Source organism: Oryx dammah, unplaced genomic scaffold (genome assembly GCF_014754425.2).
Source record: "Oryx dammah isolate SB20612 unplaced genomic scaffold, SCBI_Odam_1.1 HiC_scaffold_16, whole genome shotgun sequence".
Lineage (NCBI taxonomy): Eukaryota > Metazoa > Chordata > Mammalia > Artiodactyla > Bovidae > Oryx > Oryx dammah.
In genome coordinates, this window is record NW_024070200.1 from 4900707 (window position 1) to 4916952 (window position 16246).

At 52.8% G+C, this 16246-nt stretch overlaps 1 protein-coding gene across 8 annotated transcripts in view; it reads right to left on the minus strand.

Moving 5' to 3' along the window:
• The window catches only part of EVL (Enah/Vasp-like), a 149363-nt gene that overhangs the window by 27226 nt on the left and 105891 nt on the right, over nucleotides 1–16246 (minus strand). For all 8 annotated transcript variants that reach the window (XM_040256944.1, XM_040256942.1, XM_040256947.1 and 5 more), the window contains exon 3: nucleotides 10728–10905. In XM_040256944.1, the coding sequence (XP_040112878.1) occupies nucleotides 10728–10905 (178 nt within the window). The remainder of the gene's footprint in view (nucleotides 1–10727; nucleotides 10906–16246) is intronic.

Here is a 16246-nt window from a genome sequence, read left to right on the forward strand (position 1 = left end):
CCCCGTCTGCACCTTGTCTCTTCCTTCTTCAACAAGGATTTATTCTAAGTTTTCTGCTCCCATGGAGAGAAGATATTTCTAGATGAGATCAGGTAAGTTATCCGCCAGTTATCTGCGGTCTGGCTGACCTTCAGCCATGCCTGAGTCCCTGAGGTCACAAGGCAGGGCCACTCCTGCACTCTGCGGCAGAGGCCAGGCCACGCTGCACACCCGACCTGGAGAGGCCCTGTGCCCTTGGCAGACCCTTCCACTGCTCGGTGGTACTGAGATATATGCAGAAACAAGAGGGCAAGGACCACCCTCTGGAGCATCAGTTTTACTGAAGGGGAAGTAACTCCAAACAGGCAAAGAGGGACAGATATGTAAAATGGGCGTGGGCTTTTACGACACACGGGCCAGGACTTGAAGGACTGAGACTGCAAGTCTCCTGCAGCTTCACCGTGCACCAGCCCAGGACAGAGGGATCCTGACCGCACCCAAGGCCCTGTGACCCGCTCTCCTAACCTCTGCTCTACAGCAGAGGTCCTGCGTCCTCCAGATGTGCCTGGTCTTTCCCACCTTTCTCTGGCGCTTCCTCTGCCTGTGGTGTGGCCCGTTCCCACCTCTGCCCCACCGGCCAGCCACCCCAAGGCCTGCCCAGGGCCCTGGTGAAGCCCTGCCTGCCAGGCCCCAGGCCGCTTTTTAGAACAGTTGGTAGGTGTCTGTGTGTGCCCCTGCTGGAGGGCGAGCACTTTGAGCAGGGACATACCCCACGTTTATGCCTCCGCATCGCTGCATGTACTTCCCCAAAACACCTGACAGGCTCTTATCAGTACCCCATGCAACAGGTCAGGACACAGCTGGAGGCCCGAAGTCACCCACCTCGGCGGTGGCTGAGCTGGATTCCTTCAGCAACGCCTGTGTGCGCTGTGCTCCTCTGAAGCTGGGAGACAGACAGGGTGCTATCCATGGACAGGGGGGACCCAAGCCGGCTGGCAGGGCAAACCATTGCTAAGTCTAACTTAGGAGCCACGGGCTGCAGCCACTGCTGCATAGTAGCTGGAGAGGCAGCGCTTGAGGCCCTCGGGTCCCGGCAGGCAGCTAGGAACCCGCAAGGACCCTCCCCCTAAGCCCTGGCAAGAGACAGGCTCCAAGGCAGGGTATCAGGATGCAATTTTTCACCTCTGAAGATACCTGATGCCAAGAGCTGACTCACTGGAAAAGATCCTGATGCTGGAAAAGATTGAGGGCAGGAGGAGAAGTGGGCGGCAAAGGATGACACAGCTGGATGGCATCACTGACTCAATGGACACAAGTTTGAGAAAACTCTGGGAAAAGGTGAAGGACAAGGAAGCCTGGTGTGTTGCAGTCTATGGGGTCACAAAGAGTCGGACACAACTGAGCGACTAAACTGACCAACTTTCGTAAACCTCACCGATAGATCCCCCTATACCCACCTGGATGGGAAATGCTCTTGTGAGCTCAATGCAGAGAAGTTTCCGTGCCTCTGCTCAGCAGCTTCTCTCAACTGCCCTCTCTCTCTTCCACCTGGTAAAACTCCTCTCCATCCTTTAAGCTCTGGGAAGGTCCCCACGGGCCAGGCCTCTTCCCTCTCTGCCCCGGCACTGGCCATGCTGTGCCTTCTCGGCCCTCTTCCCCGCCTGACTGAGCTCTGTAGTCCCCTCTGGGTGCTGGTGCACGGCCTGGAATGGTACAGGCCCGGTACACGTCTGGTCCTTCCTCCATCACAAAGACAGCACCGGGGAGGCAGCCGTGGACACGATGGTTGCCCTGGGCCCAGGTTCTTGAGAGGAGAGACAGGCATCATGTAACAGGCAGACCGCAGCAGGAAAGAGCCTGATGGGCCAGGTGTGGCCGTGCTGCCTCCCTGATGGGGTGTCGCCTCCCTGATGGGGTGTCGCCTCCCTGATGGGGTGTCGCCTCCCTGATGGGGTGTCGCCTCCCTGATGGGGTGTCGCGAGCAGAGGCACCAAGGAAGGAGCCACAGCTACTTGGAGGGAAGAGCGCTCTGGGCAGAGGGCGTGCAGGGTAAAGAAGCACGTAGCACAATCAGGGCGGAGGCCAGGAGGCCCCTGCAATCGGAAGTAGGTCTGTGGGAGAGGGAGTGGGGTGGAAGTGCTTGAGCAACGCAGCCAGGGCCAGCAAGGCCCAGGCCAGCCTCAGTCAGGGTTTGGATTTGATGCTGGGTAAGACTGTAAGTCCCTGTAGAGGCCTGAGCAAGGCTGAACCGGCCTGACCGAGATGTGCAAAGATCAATCTGCTTGTGTGTGGAGAACAGACTATCTCAGCTAAGTGCAGAAGCAGGTAAATCAAGTTGGTGTCCACTGTGAGAACCCAGGTGTCTGCTGAATGAATGACCCCATGGACATGAATGAAGGCAGGCAGCTGACAAGCAGGCAGGGGGCAGGGCCTCAAGTGCTCACACCCTGTCTAGGAGCCGCAGGTTGCATCCGAGTTCCGAGCTCCGGTTCATGAGTCCCTGGGATGGTCACTTACAAAAATATCTGAGCTGGCTCTTATCCAATGTGAGCTAAAGTTGGCAGAACACTGACCTGTGAAATCATCATTCTTTAGGGAAGGTATTAAGTATGCCAGGTAAGAAAAAAGAAAATGGATGCTATCTAGTTTTTGACTTATATCAGAAGATGTAAGTATCTGGCTATAAAGATGGGCCAGGTTAAATGTCCATAATAACCCACAGGGACGTCCCTCGTGGTCCAGAGGGTCAAGAATCCGCCTTCCAATGCAGGAGACGTGGATCTGATCCCTGGTCCAGGAACTAAGATCCCACATGCTACAGGGCACCTAAGCCTGTGCGCTGCAACCAGAGAGAAGCCCGCGTGCTGCCAAGGAAGATGCCACACACTGCAACCAAGGTCCAGTGAATCAATCTACAGTCGAGCTGGGTTATGACCCAGAGAACACGGAGGCCACCAGCTCACTGGGGTCTCTGTCACTCACGAGGGTGGCCTCGGGCACATCACTGCTGTGAACCTTCAACCTGCAGGCAGGGACAAGAATTCCTAAGGTGTCCCTGACAGTCCCCAGAGGCTGCTGTGGGGACCAGTGAGATGGGGTGGGGCAGGCACAAAAGAGGACATGTGGGCCGGTTCCGGGGTGCCCTGGCTTCTTCCCGCCCCAGCGAGGGCTGAGACCCAGGAGGATGTCTTGGGACAGGGGTGCCCCAGGAACAAGGACAATTTGTATTCTTAGGCTGCTTCACAGCTTACAAATCACATTCCGTCTATGCCACAATTTGAGTCTTACAGCAACTTTGTAGGCGGTTCCACATCTACTTTGAAAATCAGGAAACTGAATCTCGGGGTGATGAAATGGCTTGCTCAAGTTTTCACAGGCTCTTTGTGTGACAGGGGCTCAGGGCATGGGACTGGCACTTCGTCCCTGCCCCCGGAGTCTGTGTCACATATCAGTCACCACACCTCAACTCAACAAGCACTAGGCGGGCGGGCACCCGTGAGGCAGCCTCTGTAATGGACCCTTCCCGAGCCCTAACTGGGCTTGTGGTACCCAGGCCAGATCTATGAAAAAACGAAAAGCCCCAAAGAAACCCCTCCAGTGGTATCAGGGAGACAACCCCGGGGCTGGTGGAATGGGTCCTCCTCCTCCAAGGTGGGAGCTGCGCACACATAGGAATTCCTAACAGGACAGTGATGGCAGCAGCAGGCCGCCACTGGGGGCTCAGACATGGGGGGCCTGCGAGGGCAAGAAGTCCTGCCTGGAGCAGAGAGAGACCCCGGGGTCAGACAAGCTTCTCCTCGGACCCTTGAGTGGACTCACCCAAGGCATCACTACAGACCTTGATACGTTGGTGAGTGAACTTTTCAAATATTAAAAAAAGAATGAAGAGTGACTTCAAATTATTACAGTCATTTTCAAGTGACAAGAAACTTGCACAAACACCACCTCAGGCCATTCTCACAACAGCCCTGTGAGGTGGGCGTGGTAAACCCACCCTACAGATGGACGACCTGAGTCTCAGGGAGGCTCAACGACTTGCCTGAGGGTTACCTGCAGCACAAGCAGTGCCGGAACCCAGCCCCATCTGACTCCACGTCCGATGCACATGCACAGGCTACGGCAGCTGGAGGTCGGTGAGGACGTGGCTGCCGGCTGGGAAGATGCCTCCACCGTCCGTCTGAGTGGTGCAAGGCGGGCCGAGGAGATGGGTGCGATTTCTGTGTGAGACAGTTCCATTTGCCGTGTCCTCAACCACAGATAGCACCCCTCGCCTCGTGCCCGGTTCCACAGGCTGCTGGTCCAGCGATGGCGTCTAGGTCGGCAGAGGATGGCGTGGTGGCAGGAGGGGCCCGTGGGGCACAGGCAGGCAGGCAGGCAGACAGGTGCCACAAGCTCCCCCTCCCCTGGGACCCGTCGGCCCTGCTTCAGGGCTCCTGCCCTTGGTGGGCTCACAGTCTAGATGAACCAATCTCGGGCTCAAAACAAGTGCACCAATGCAGGTCAACAAGCGGGAGGCGGCCCCAGGAAGAGGGGAGGGGAGGGGAAGTGAGAGAACTCACGGAAGCCTGGGGGTCTCTAGACCAGCAAGACCCCAGGTGTGCTCACCTAACCTGGTGGGTGCAGCCACAGCCTGTCAGCTAACTCGCTGGGCTGGGTTTGAGGGTCAGAGACAAACAGGACACGGCAGGGGGTGCTACCTATCACGATGGAGTGCGGGGGAGGACAGGGAACCCTGCCATGATGGCTGGAAACAGCTCTGTCAGCAGAGCAAGGGTCCCAGAGGACGGGTGGGGCTGGATGTGTGGGGACCGGAGGAGATGCCAGGCCGGGATCTGGGGAAGGCGCCCCGCTGAGTCACTGTGGGTGTGGGCGGTAGGACGCCCTGGGTGGCTGGTGCGTGGGAGGCGGCCGCCAGGGGGCAGAAAGGAGCAGGCCTGGGGAGCCGCCAGGAGCGAAGCTGCCAGGAGGGAGTGGGTGTCCTGAGCGATCCCTGGGGTGGGGTGGGGATAGAAAGTGCCCACGGCTTCCGCAGGAAGGAGAGAAAGACAGCTCAGTATTTCTTTTACTTTAGATAATTTTCAGAAGAAAAGAGGTTTACGAAAAGCAGGATCCAGCCCCACTCCAGGAAGCTAAGAGGTGGGACACAGGAGAAAGGGGCTCTGGGCCTCACTCTTTGGGAGAGGCCCTGGCCTGGGCGCCTGCCCACTGGGAGTGACGCCACGCTGGGGATGAGTTAAGGACACAGACATTGGAAAGACTAAGAGAATGTCCATCACCAGCTTGAAAGATATCAGTGATGTCACATGGGGCAAACCAGGTAAGAAAAGGCTGCAGCGCTAGGTTCTGAGACGTGCTTAAACTCAGCCAACGTGAAGGTGCACCACACCCCCAGGGGTTTCTCTTCCTTTTCTGCAGAGCCCCAAGAGATAAAGTGGAGCTGTTCTGGCTGTGTCAGGCGAGGGCCAGACGTGCCTGGTGAGCCCCGGAACTCCACAACATACCCCGTTTGAGAGTCCCTGTGCTCAACCCTGAACTGGAAACAAAGCTGCCTCCAACAGGCAAGCTCCTGCTCCCCAACAGCAGCAGCCACTAACCCCATGAGGCACCCCTGCATCTCAGCCTGCACCAAGGCCCTCAGGATGCTCTTCTCTCACCCTGAGCCGGGGGGTGCCAAGGTGCCACCTCCTGCTCGAGACAGGCCAGTCAGTCTTCAGAACTTCTGCCACGCACACCACGCTTTGCTGTGCACCCACGTGTGGGCTTCCCTGGTGGCTCAGAGGTCTGCCTGCAATGCGGGAGACCTGGGTTTGATCCCAGGGTTGGGAAGATCCCCTGGAGAAGAAAATGGCAACCCACTCCAGTACTCTTGCTTGGAAAATCCCAGGGATGGAGAAGCTTGGTAGGCTATAGTTCATGGGGTCGCAAAGAGTCGCAGACGACTGAGCAACTTCACTTCTCAGGATCCCGTCTAAGACCAGCCTGGCCGCCTATTTTATAGGCGGAGAAGCTAAAGCTAGGGGAGTCCTAACTGAGGTCTGATGGCCTATCTGTGGGAGGAGCTGCTCCTGACCGCTCCCCTGTGAACACAACTCCAAGTGTGGAATTTTTTGTGTGCTCGTTGGCATTCTCTATTTTTCAATAATACACAAGGACTGTGGGTGATGAGGGAGCCTGTCTCTCAGAGGTGCTAGGTCCTCGGGGAGGTAGAGAGGGACACTCCGCCATTCCAGTTTCTTCTCCGGGCTCTCCCTGCTCTGAGCATTGGCCACGGGGGCACATCTGTAAGGAGTGCGCTGGCATGCCTCTGTCCAGATAGTGCGCCTAAAACCTAAACCAGGAGCGCGAGAAGGACTTGCAGAGGTCTTGACCAAGTCTGTATCCCTATTTTCAGAGGTGGGGAGACCGGCGTCCCCGAGAAGTGGCCTGTTTAAGGTCAGAAGCAGGCTCACATGGAGCACACAGAAGCAGCTGCCGTTATCAGGGTTGTAACTCTAACCCTAAACTGATGTCTGCACAGCGAATGAACTGAGAAAGGAAGGGAAGCCCAGGCGGACCTGGAGGCAAAGTACAGCCCATAAACATGGCTCCCCTGGCTGGTAACAGGCAGCTTTAAGCAGACGGTGGTGGGCGCCCACGGAGAGTGGCAGCAGAGGAAGCCAGGTAAGGGTACTGGCAGTGTGGAGTCGGGACGATGAAGACCCCCGATACTGAGACCCACGACCGTGGTCCTTTGTCTGCAGTGGAGGTAATGTGCCACGAGCCAGACCGACCACCCTGCCCAAGCCCTTGTGGTCCCCAAAGGGAGACGACCACCCAGAGCTGTGGGGTCAGGCTGGGCCCACTGCTGGCTGACCCTCCTCTCTGACCTCCTGAGGCAGTGCAGAGCTGTAGAAAAAACACTGGATTTCAAATCAGGGGCCCTAAATATGAGTGTCAGTTCCACCGGAGGGCTGCGGCAGGCATGTCCCCCGTTAGCCCCCACTCGCGGTCTGGGTAAACGTGTGTCACAGGAGCTGGCCTGACACCTGCAGGAAAAAAAAGAGGGGCATTCGGGAGCACCTCCTCGGCAGCGAAGGCCCGCCCCAGGCTGCCCGGTTAGCGGGAGTCTTTGCCCAAGAAGCGGCTGGAAGGGGCACGCAGGAGACGATTCTGGTTAAAACGCACACACACAAGTCCTGGGCTGTGAGGACAAAGTGCAGATGCTCTTACTACCATAATCATTATCTCCGCCATCCAACAGTCACAAGGAGCCCCGCTCTGAACCCCCCAGGACACCCGTCACACGGCACCCAGACACCCAGAAACACTGAGCCCGGCACCACACGAGGGTGCGCTGGCGGCGCCGCTCACGCACAGGGCCGCGCCTCCCGCACAAGGGTGGGGGTGGGAGATGCTGCTGGACCCTGAGGCTCAGAGAGTCCACGGTCTAAGAGCCCGGGCCCCGGATGCCCGGCTCGGAATAGGACACACCAGTGAGGACTGGAAGGGGCAGAGGTGGTTGATTACCAGATGCCCGGCCCCGTGCTGGCCAACTGAATCCTCTCCTCCACCCTCTTAAGTGGGACTTCTGAACTCATTTTACAAACAAGGATGCTGAAACCTAAAGACAAGCAAATTCAGCAATACCGGAGATGGAAAGAAGAACCAGTATTATTCACACTCTTATCACATATGAGGCACTCCATGCTAAGTGCTTTATAAACACTTACACTAAATCTTCATGTCAGCCCTAGGAAGTAGGGTTTATATCCCAGGGCCACAGGTGGTAGAGTGAAGACTCGATACAAGACCTTGGCGCCTCCAAGCATACGCTTTTCTCACCACGGCTGACCCCTGAGCACAATGGGGGTCGGGCTCTGGTCTGCAGAGATCAGAACCTGTGTGTAACCACACAGTCGGATCCACACCTGCAGATAGGACCAGCCGCGGATCACGCAGAGCCGGAGATGTACTCATGGAAAAGCAGCTGTGCATCAGTGGACACCCAGTTCAGAACTGTGCTGTTCAAGGGTCCACTGCACTGCAAACGGCACCTACCGAGGACGGCGGAACAGCACTTCCCAGTGCAGGGCATTTGATAGAAACGTTGCAATTATCTGCAGCGGGAGGCTGCCCGGGTCCTGCCCGGGCTCCAGGGGCTGCACGACTGGGCAGGGAGGCACAGCCACACCTCGGAGCGCGCTCCACAGGGACAGGGCTGGCCGCGGACACACATGGGTCAGGGGGCGGGTGCCTCAGATGTGAGGTCAAGGACAAGAATCAGACCCCGACGTCCGCGCTGTACGATCCATTTACATTAAGTTCAAACACAGGTAAAGGTGCTCTGTTGTCACAGAACCTGAAGCCCTGGTTGGGCTGGGAGGGGTGGACGGGTGTGGTCTCTGTCGGGGTCCCACAGACGCCTTTGTACAAGCTCACGGAGCTCACGCTTCAGGCGTCTGTAAGGTACAGCAGGCTCTGTCCGCAGGGGCCCAGCTCTCAGCCTCCAAAGGCCAGTGAGCCAGGAGGGACAACTACTCACAGGCAGTCTCAGGTCAGGCCCCCGTCAACGTGAGCACATACCCACCCACCCCGACAAGGACAGCGTTCCACCCAAGGGGACTGGGGTTCCAAGGTGACTTACTACCTGGCAACAGTTTTTTTTTTTAATACTGGTCACAGATCTCTATCTGAAAATGAGGCTCGGATTAGCTGATTTCTTTGTGATTCTACCGTGAAGTTAATAAAGTCAATAGTAGTTGCTTTGAGCCAGCCATCTGATTAAATGAAAACCTTTTCCCCACCTTAATGTATTTATATATATAGATAAAATAAAGCTAAACTCTCTCATCCTGGGGCAAGTGAGGCCGCTCAGATTAGAAACCTTAAACTCAGCTCCTTCCTTGAGGCTCAAGGCTCTTGGGTGGAAAAAAGACAGTTTAATGAATGTTTATTTGGGGCCTCCAATGTTTCAGGCGCTGCACTCCTCACTCAGTAACGCTGTGGTCCCTCACCATGCAGAGGATCCACAAACCCTGCAGTCTTTTCATAGTGGGGAAAGAACTCTACAAGCGCTGGTTCTGTATATGACCTGCAGGAAGCATACTCTAAACACGTTCATTATTTAAAAAAAAAACAAACAAATTTCTCTGAGGGTTTAAGTTAGGTCTCAAAGCTTGGATCTATAAGGCACAACAGCTATTTAAAAGGCATCTCCCTTGCAGCTTCTAAGTACCATGGCTCCCCACTTCCTGCCTTAATTTTGGCAGCAGCAGCAGCAGCAGCAGCAGCAATGACAGTAATAATACTCACAAATAGTAATACTGGGAGATTAACACATATCAGGTGGCCCACTAACATCTTATATTTGAATTCATTTAAACATAGAATCAGGCTTCCCAGGTGGCTCAGTGGGTAAAGAATCTGCCTGCAATGCCGGAGATGGCCAGAGACGAGGGTTCAATCCCTGAGTTGGGAAGATCCCCTGGAGGAGGAAATGGGAACCCACTCATTTTCTTGCTTGGAGAATCCCATGGACAGAGGAGCCTGGCGGACTACAGTCCCTGGGGTTGCAAAGAGACACGACTGAAGGGCCTGAGCACACACACATAAAAGCAACTCCTCACCCACCTTACAGAAAAGAAACCCAGACACAGAGAGACTAAGTGACGTGCGCTGGACTCAAAGCCAGCAGGGCGCCCCGGGCCCAGCCCCACACCACCATGCCCACTGAGGCTGAGTCCTCCAGCCAAGCACTGGACGTCGCTGGCCTCCAAGATGCTGACACCCTGGAGGGCCCCATCCTTCCGCGGAAGCGGAAGCTGCAGACTGCCTGAAGAGCCACGTGTGCTTCTGCGTCTCTGCTTTGCCCGCCCTGCAGACGCTCCTGCTGGCCCCTCTCTCCTCCCCCACCCCGCTGTCTAGACCCCGAGTCTCCCAGGTTAGCTGAAGCCTCTTCTTGTGCAATCCCTGCCACCTTCCAATTCCACGTCCAGCCTCCTTCCTTTGGCACAGCAGCCCCGGAGACACTGCACTGCACGCTCTCCTCCACGCACAGGCTGGGCTTTCAGGCCCAGGAGCCTTTGTATTTGCCGTTCCCTCTGCCTGGGACGCCCACTCCCCATCTCATGAGCTCTCTGCCGGTCGAAACTCCAGCTCAAATGTCACCACCGCTTGAAGTCCAGCTGGGCAGTCCCTTCTTTTCCTTTCCATGCTCCTGAAGCCCCTGCCCTGCTCACACCTTATCAAAGCCCTTATCGCAACACGTTATCACTAGCGGTTCACAGGTCCATCCTTCTTCTCTTGGATACCAAATGCCATGAGTCAATGGGCTCCATCGATTCACTTCTGACCTATTTTGCCCCAGATAGTTTGCAACACGCAGAAGTGTTCAGGAACAGTATGTTAAACTTGGAAATAACCGAATCCAAGAATACAGTTTTGTTTGTTCCCTCCAAACTCTGCCAAATATGTGCTGAGAATGTGGAAAGAAGGACGACACAGGTAACACACACCTGGACACCCCGTTTCAGGCACATAGTACAGCTACCTCCAGCTCACAAAGGGCGGAAACAATGCCAAGGTCTCTCTTCTCGCTCAAACTGCTAACAGTGCTTTCTATCTAGAGTTAGGCAGCAGTTTTCTCTGTGAATCCACCAGACGTCAGCTCAGCACAGCTGCAGTCGAGGACGCCCTGGGAGCCAGAGCCATGGGAGGGCGGAGGGAGGGAGGGAGGGTCTGGGCACCAGGCCAGACAAAGCCCCACTTACCGCCTTCCTGGGAATTCATGATGTTCAGGGCAAACAGCATGGCATTGGAGAACGTGGTTGCCTCTTCCTTACTTGCAAAGTTTAAACCGTAGACCTGGCGGGCATCTCGCCACTGGTGGAAGGTTGGCGTTGCCTGATTGTACTTCAGCCCTTTCACAATTGAATAATTGATCACAACCTGAAAGGGAAAAGAGAGAGAAATACGCGTAAATAAATAAAAGGTAAGTGAGCTGGAGAGAGCTGCTCCGGGGCAAGGACACCGTGTCCCTGGAGCTACCAGGGGACAGGGGGATGTGGATGCATCAGAAGAAGGGGTAGTTTGGCCAGGCAGCTCTTCAACACGACCAGTGGAACAGCGAGGGTCTGAAAACCAGTTACTTCATTTAACTGATAAAGCTGTGTGGTCACGGCCTGAGCTGGGAGTCAGGTTCCTGGGTCCTGGCCCTGTCACCCCAGGCAGCACCCCGGGGCTCAGTTTCTCCAACTGTGAAATGGGGATAGTCATCCTGGCTCGACCGACCTAATGGGGTTACTGCAGAGGTCACGGTGTGACACATATGTCATCAAGACTTCTAGATATAAAGATTCTTAAGGGCGAGTCTTTCCTAATTCGTATTTATGCCCGTAGCTCTCTGCATAGTCTAGACTGCGTTAACCAAAGGCTTGCTAGTTAAAAGGACGACTCCGCACTCTTTCCCACGTGGCTATTCAGTCTTCTCAGCACCGTTTACTGAACAGATGCCCTTTCTCTGCTGTATGTTCTTGACTCTTTTTGTCATAAACTAATAAACCGTACCTGTGTGGGTTTATGACCGGGTTCTCTATTCTGCTCCACTGATTTCTGCTTTTATGACAATCTCATGCTGTTTAAATTACTACAGTTTTGTAATATAGTTTGAAATGAGGGCATGTGATGTCTCCAGCTTTGTTGTTCTTTCTCAAGATTGCTTTTGCCATGGGGGTCTTTTGTGGTTCCGTACAAACGGTAGTATTATCGTACTAGTCCTATGGAAAATGCCATTGGAATTCTGAAAAGGATTGCACTGAGTCTCTTGATTGCTCTGAGTAAGTATGGACATTCTAACCTGAACACAAGAGTCCTCTCTCTTTTTCTTTGGTGAATCTGGCTAAAGGCTTGTCAGTTTTGTTTTATCTTTTGAAAGAACCAGTTCTTAGTCTCACTGCTCTTCCCTATGGTCTTTTTAGTCTCTCTTTCTGCGCTAATCATCGTCGCTTCCTTCCTTCTACTAACTCTGGGCTTGTTTTGCTCATCTTTTCCCAGTGCCCTGAGTGCAGAGCTAGGCTCTTTGAGACTTTCCTTGCTTCTTGAGGGAGGCCTTTACCGCTACAGACTTAGCAGTAACACTGAGAACTGCCTCTGCTGCATCTCACAAGTTCTGTTAGGTTATACTCCCATTTCTGCTTGTGTCCAGGCATTAAAGGTCTCTCTCTTGATCTGTCCTTCAATCCACTTTAGCAGCATGGAGTTTAATCTCCATATTCTTGTGATCTGAAACCATAAAGCTCCTAGAAGAGAATCTAAGTGATAAGCTCCTTGACACAGGTCTTGATGGTGATTTTTTGGAATCTGATACCAAAAACAAGAGCAACAAAAGCCAAGCAAAACAAGTGGGACTATATCAAACTAAAAAGCTACACGCAAAGGACGCCATCGACAGAATGAGAAGGCAATCTGCTGAGTGGGATAAAGTGATTGCAAATCATATATCTGATAAGGGACTAATATGGCTAATAGAAACATAAAAAGATGTCAGACGCGAGCAGTGATCAGGGAAATACGAATCAAAACCACAAAAGGTTATCATCTCACACACGTCAGAACGGCTATCATCTAAAAGATAAGAAATAAAGTTTGGCGAGGATGTGGGGCAGAAGGAAGCCTTGTGCACTGCCGGTAGGAATGCAAATTGGTACAGCCACTGTTAGAAGACAGTACAGAGGTTCCTCAGAAAGTTAAAAATAGAACTATCACATGATCCTGCAATTTCGCTTTTGGGTATTTACCCCAAGAAAATGAAAATACTATTTTCACCTGGGAAATGCCATGGACAGAGGAGCCCGGCGGCTACAATCCATGGAGTCACAAGAGTCGGACACGACTTAGCGACCAAGCCGCCACCACCAAGTCAAACACACAGACAAGCCCCACGTTCACAGCAGCAGCATTTAAAATAGCCAAGACACGGAATAACCCAAGTGTCCACTGACATATGGATGCGGAACTGCGGTATACTGTATACACAATGAAATATTATTTAGCCATAGAAGGAAAGAAACCTCGCCATTTATGACAACATGGATGGGTCTCACGGGCATTATGCTAAGGAAAAGAAGTCAGACAGAGAAAGACAAATACCCTGTGCTCTATCTCGTATGTTCTCATGGATACAGAGAACAGATGGATGGTTGCCAGAGGAAGGCCGTAGGAAATGGGGGGAAATTCTGCACATGAAGCCGCTTAACACAGCTGCTACCACACAGCAAGTTGCCAGCAAGTGTTAACTGAGACATATTCAGTCCTTAGAGATGGCAATATGCAAGTGGCATCTGGATGAGGCTGGATGGCCCGCTGTCAGTGACGCGACGGAAAGGACCCCGCTTTAGGAGGGGTACGAGATGGGTTCTCAGCTCTCCTCTGGCTGTGAGGCTCCAGGGTCTGTGATCTGAGACTGGAGGCAGCTCAGGCTACCGTCGCTCAGTCGTGCCCAACTCTTTGCAGAATTCTCCAGGCCGGAATACTGCAGTGGGCAGCCTTTCCCTTCCCCAGGGAATCTTCCCAACCCAGGGATCGAACCCAGGTCTCCAGCATTACAGGCGGATTCTTTACCTGCTAAGCCACAAGGGAAGCCTGCCTCTGGTCAGGAAGGTGAGCTCAGGAAGATTCAGAGATGTGAAGGGACACCCTGCACGTTGCTGGGGCTCTAAGATGAGAGCTCGGGTTTACTGCCCCACCCTGCTGCGCTGCCGGGTAAAGCAAGGCCGGAGCACAGTGGGCGATACCGTTTTCCTCTAAGCCTTAGCCACGTGGAAGGCAGGTTGGGTTGTCCTACAGTGAAAAGACAGGGTGAGCAAGAGAGAGAGAGGGTGCAAAAGAGGCACGCATACTAAATGAGCTAAGGAAACACAACTGCTTCATAACTTAGTTGTTACACACTGACAGTGCAGCATGGGCCAACCTCTATACCCAGGTTCCTGGGGTGGTTCTCTCTCTGGGTTCAGCTTTAGATCATCAGAAAAAGGGTTACACACGTGGTTACACGAGTGATAAGAAGCACAGTGACTTGTGGTTAACATGGCTCTTCAGAGGGCACGTTAATCGCAGTGCAGTGGCCAGCACGAGGGAGATAAGATCCTCTCCCTTTCCACACGGGCAAGTCCATCCCAGAAAGCCTGTGCTCAAGTGGCTTTGGTGCTGCACCGTTAGTGGACACAGAGGGCCACGTTTTAAATGGAAGGAGGTCTGGAAACCACATCGTATCACGAATGGCTGTGGGATACTGAAGCAGATAAAAAAAAAAAAAAAGGATCTTCAGTGTATCTATCAGGTACCCAAGGGGAGGACGTGGGGAAGTGAGATTTAGAACCTATGGTTTGAAATCTCTGGTTGGCTATGTTCTTGGAAGGAGACTTAGAGGCAGTGGGAATTGGGGGTGGTGGATGCCTATCCTAAATACAGGAACAGTGTGGCCAAAAGTACTGGTTTAAGGAACTCAGAGACCAGAGGGAATATCTAATTCAGTTCAGTTCAGCTGTTCAATCGTGTCCGACTCTTTGCGACCCCATGAACCTCAGTACGCCAGGCCTCCCTGTCCATCACCAACTCCCAGAGTATACCCAACCCATGTCCATTGTGCCGGTGATGCCATCCAACCATCTCATCCTCTGTCGTCTCCTTCTTCTCCTGCCCTCAATCTTTCCCAGCATCAGGGTCTTTTCAAATGAGTCAGCTCTCCGCATCAGGTGGCCAAAGTATTGGAGTCTCAGCTTCAGCATCAGTCCTTCCGATGAACACCCAGGACTGATCTCCTTTAGGATGGACTGGTTGGATCTCCTTGCAGTCCAAGGGACTCTCCAACACCACAGTTCAAAAGCATCAATTCTTCGGTGCTCAGCTTTCTTTATAGTCCAACTCTCATATCCATACATGACCACTGGAAAAACCATAGCCTTGACTAGACGGACCTTTGTTGGCAAAGTACTGTCTCTGCTTTTGAATATGCTATCTAGGTTGGTCATAACTTTTCTTCCAAGGAGCAAGTGTCTTTTAATTTCATGGCTGCAATCGCCATCCGCAGTGATTTTGGAGCCCAGAAAAATAAAGTCAGCCACTGTTTCCCCATCTATTTGCCATGAAGTGATGGGACTGGATTCCATGATCTTAGTTTTCTGAATGTTGAGCTTTAAGCCAACTTTTTCACTCTCTTCTTTCACTTTCATCAAGAGGCTCTTTAGTTCTTCTTCACTTTCTGCCATAAGGGTGGTGTCATCTGCATAGCTGAGATTATTGATATTTCTCCCGGCAATCTTGATTCCAGCTTGTATCTAATTCAATCCTCCCTTTTTACAGGCAGGAAAACTGAGGCCCAGAGAGAATGAGTGACTTGTCCAAATTACATGGTACATAACAGGAGAACTGAATTTAGAAGCCAAGCTTATAACCTAGGACTGTGCTGCTTCTGATTGCCAGCATAATGAGTTGAAATCTTTCTTCCTATAGTCCCTTCTTTGGTCTTAGCTCTAACCTCCTAAAGACTTAGAAATCAATGGTCTATTTTTAGAGACTTTCAATATTAGACTGGGAGAGAGTGATAAAGCTGTTGTAGAAGCTCTCAGAGTTCTCTGAGGCATATGGCTGGCCTCTCCTCTGCAGCTCTTGGGTTGCCAACTCTGTCCCATCTATTCCTGGAAGTGAAGTGACAGTCATTCAATTGTGACCGGCTCTTTGTGACCCAGGACTGTAGCCTGCCAGCCTCCTGTCTATGGAAGTCTCCAGGCAAGAACACTGGAGAGGGTAGACAGTCTCTTCTCCAGGGATGTTCTCAAGCCAGGGATCAAATCCGGGTCTCCTGTATTGCAGGCAGATTCTTCACCGTCTAAGGCACAAGGGAGGCCCTTACACCTAGAGCATAGAGCCTAAAGGCTGCTCACCTAGTTACATATCTGCTAGCCAGACACAGCCCACAAGAGGTTGTTTTGAATACAACTACCGTAGTAGGTACAATTACTAGGCAGGGGGTTTTGTGTCAAATGGCTCAGGATTAAAATGCTGGCCTTATTACTTTGCAGTTGAATAACCTTGGAAAAGTTACTGACATTACCTTCTTCATATGTAAAATGAAAATATTATAAATTATGCTGGACTGAATATCCTTGTGGATATATCAGTGTGAACATTCCTATAAACAGGATTTCTGGATCAATGGACATGGTCATTGAAACATCTGGTATTTTCTATTTGAAAAGATCTATTCTAAACATCCCAATTGCCTTCTAAAAAA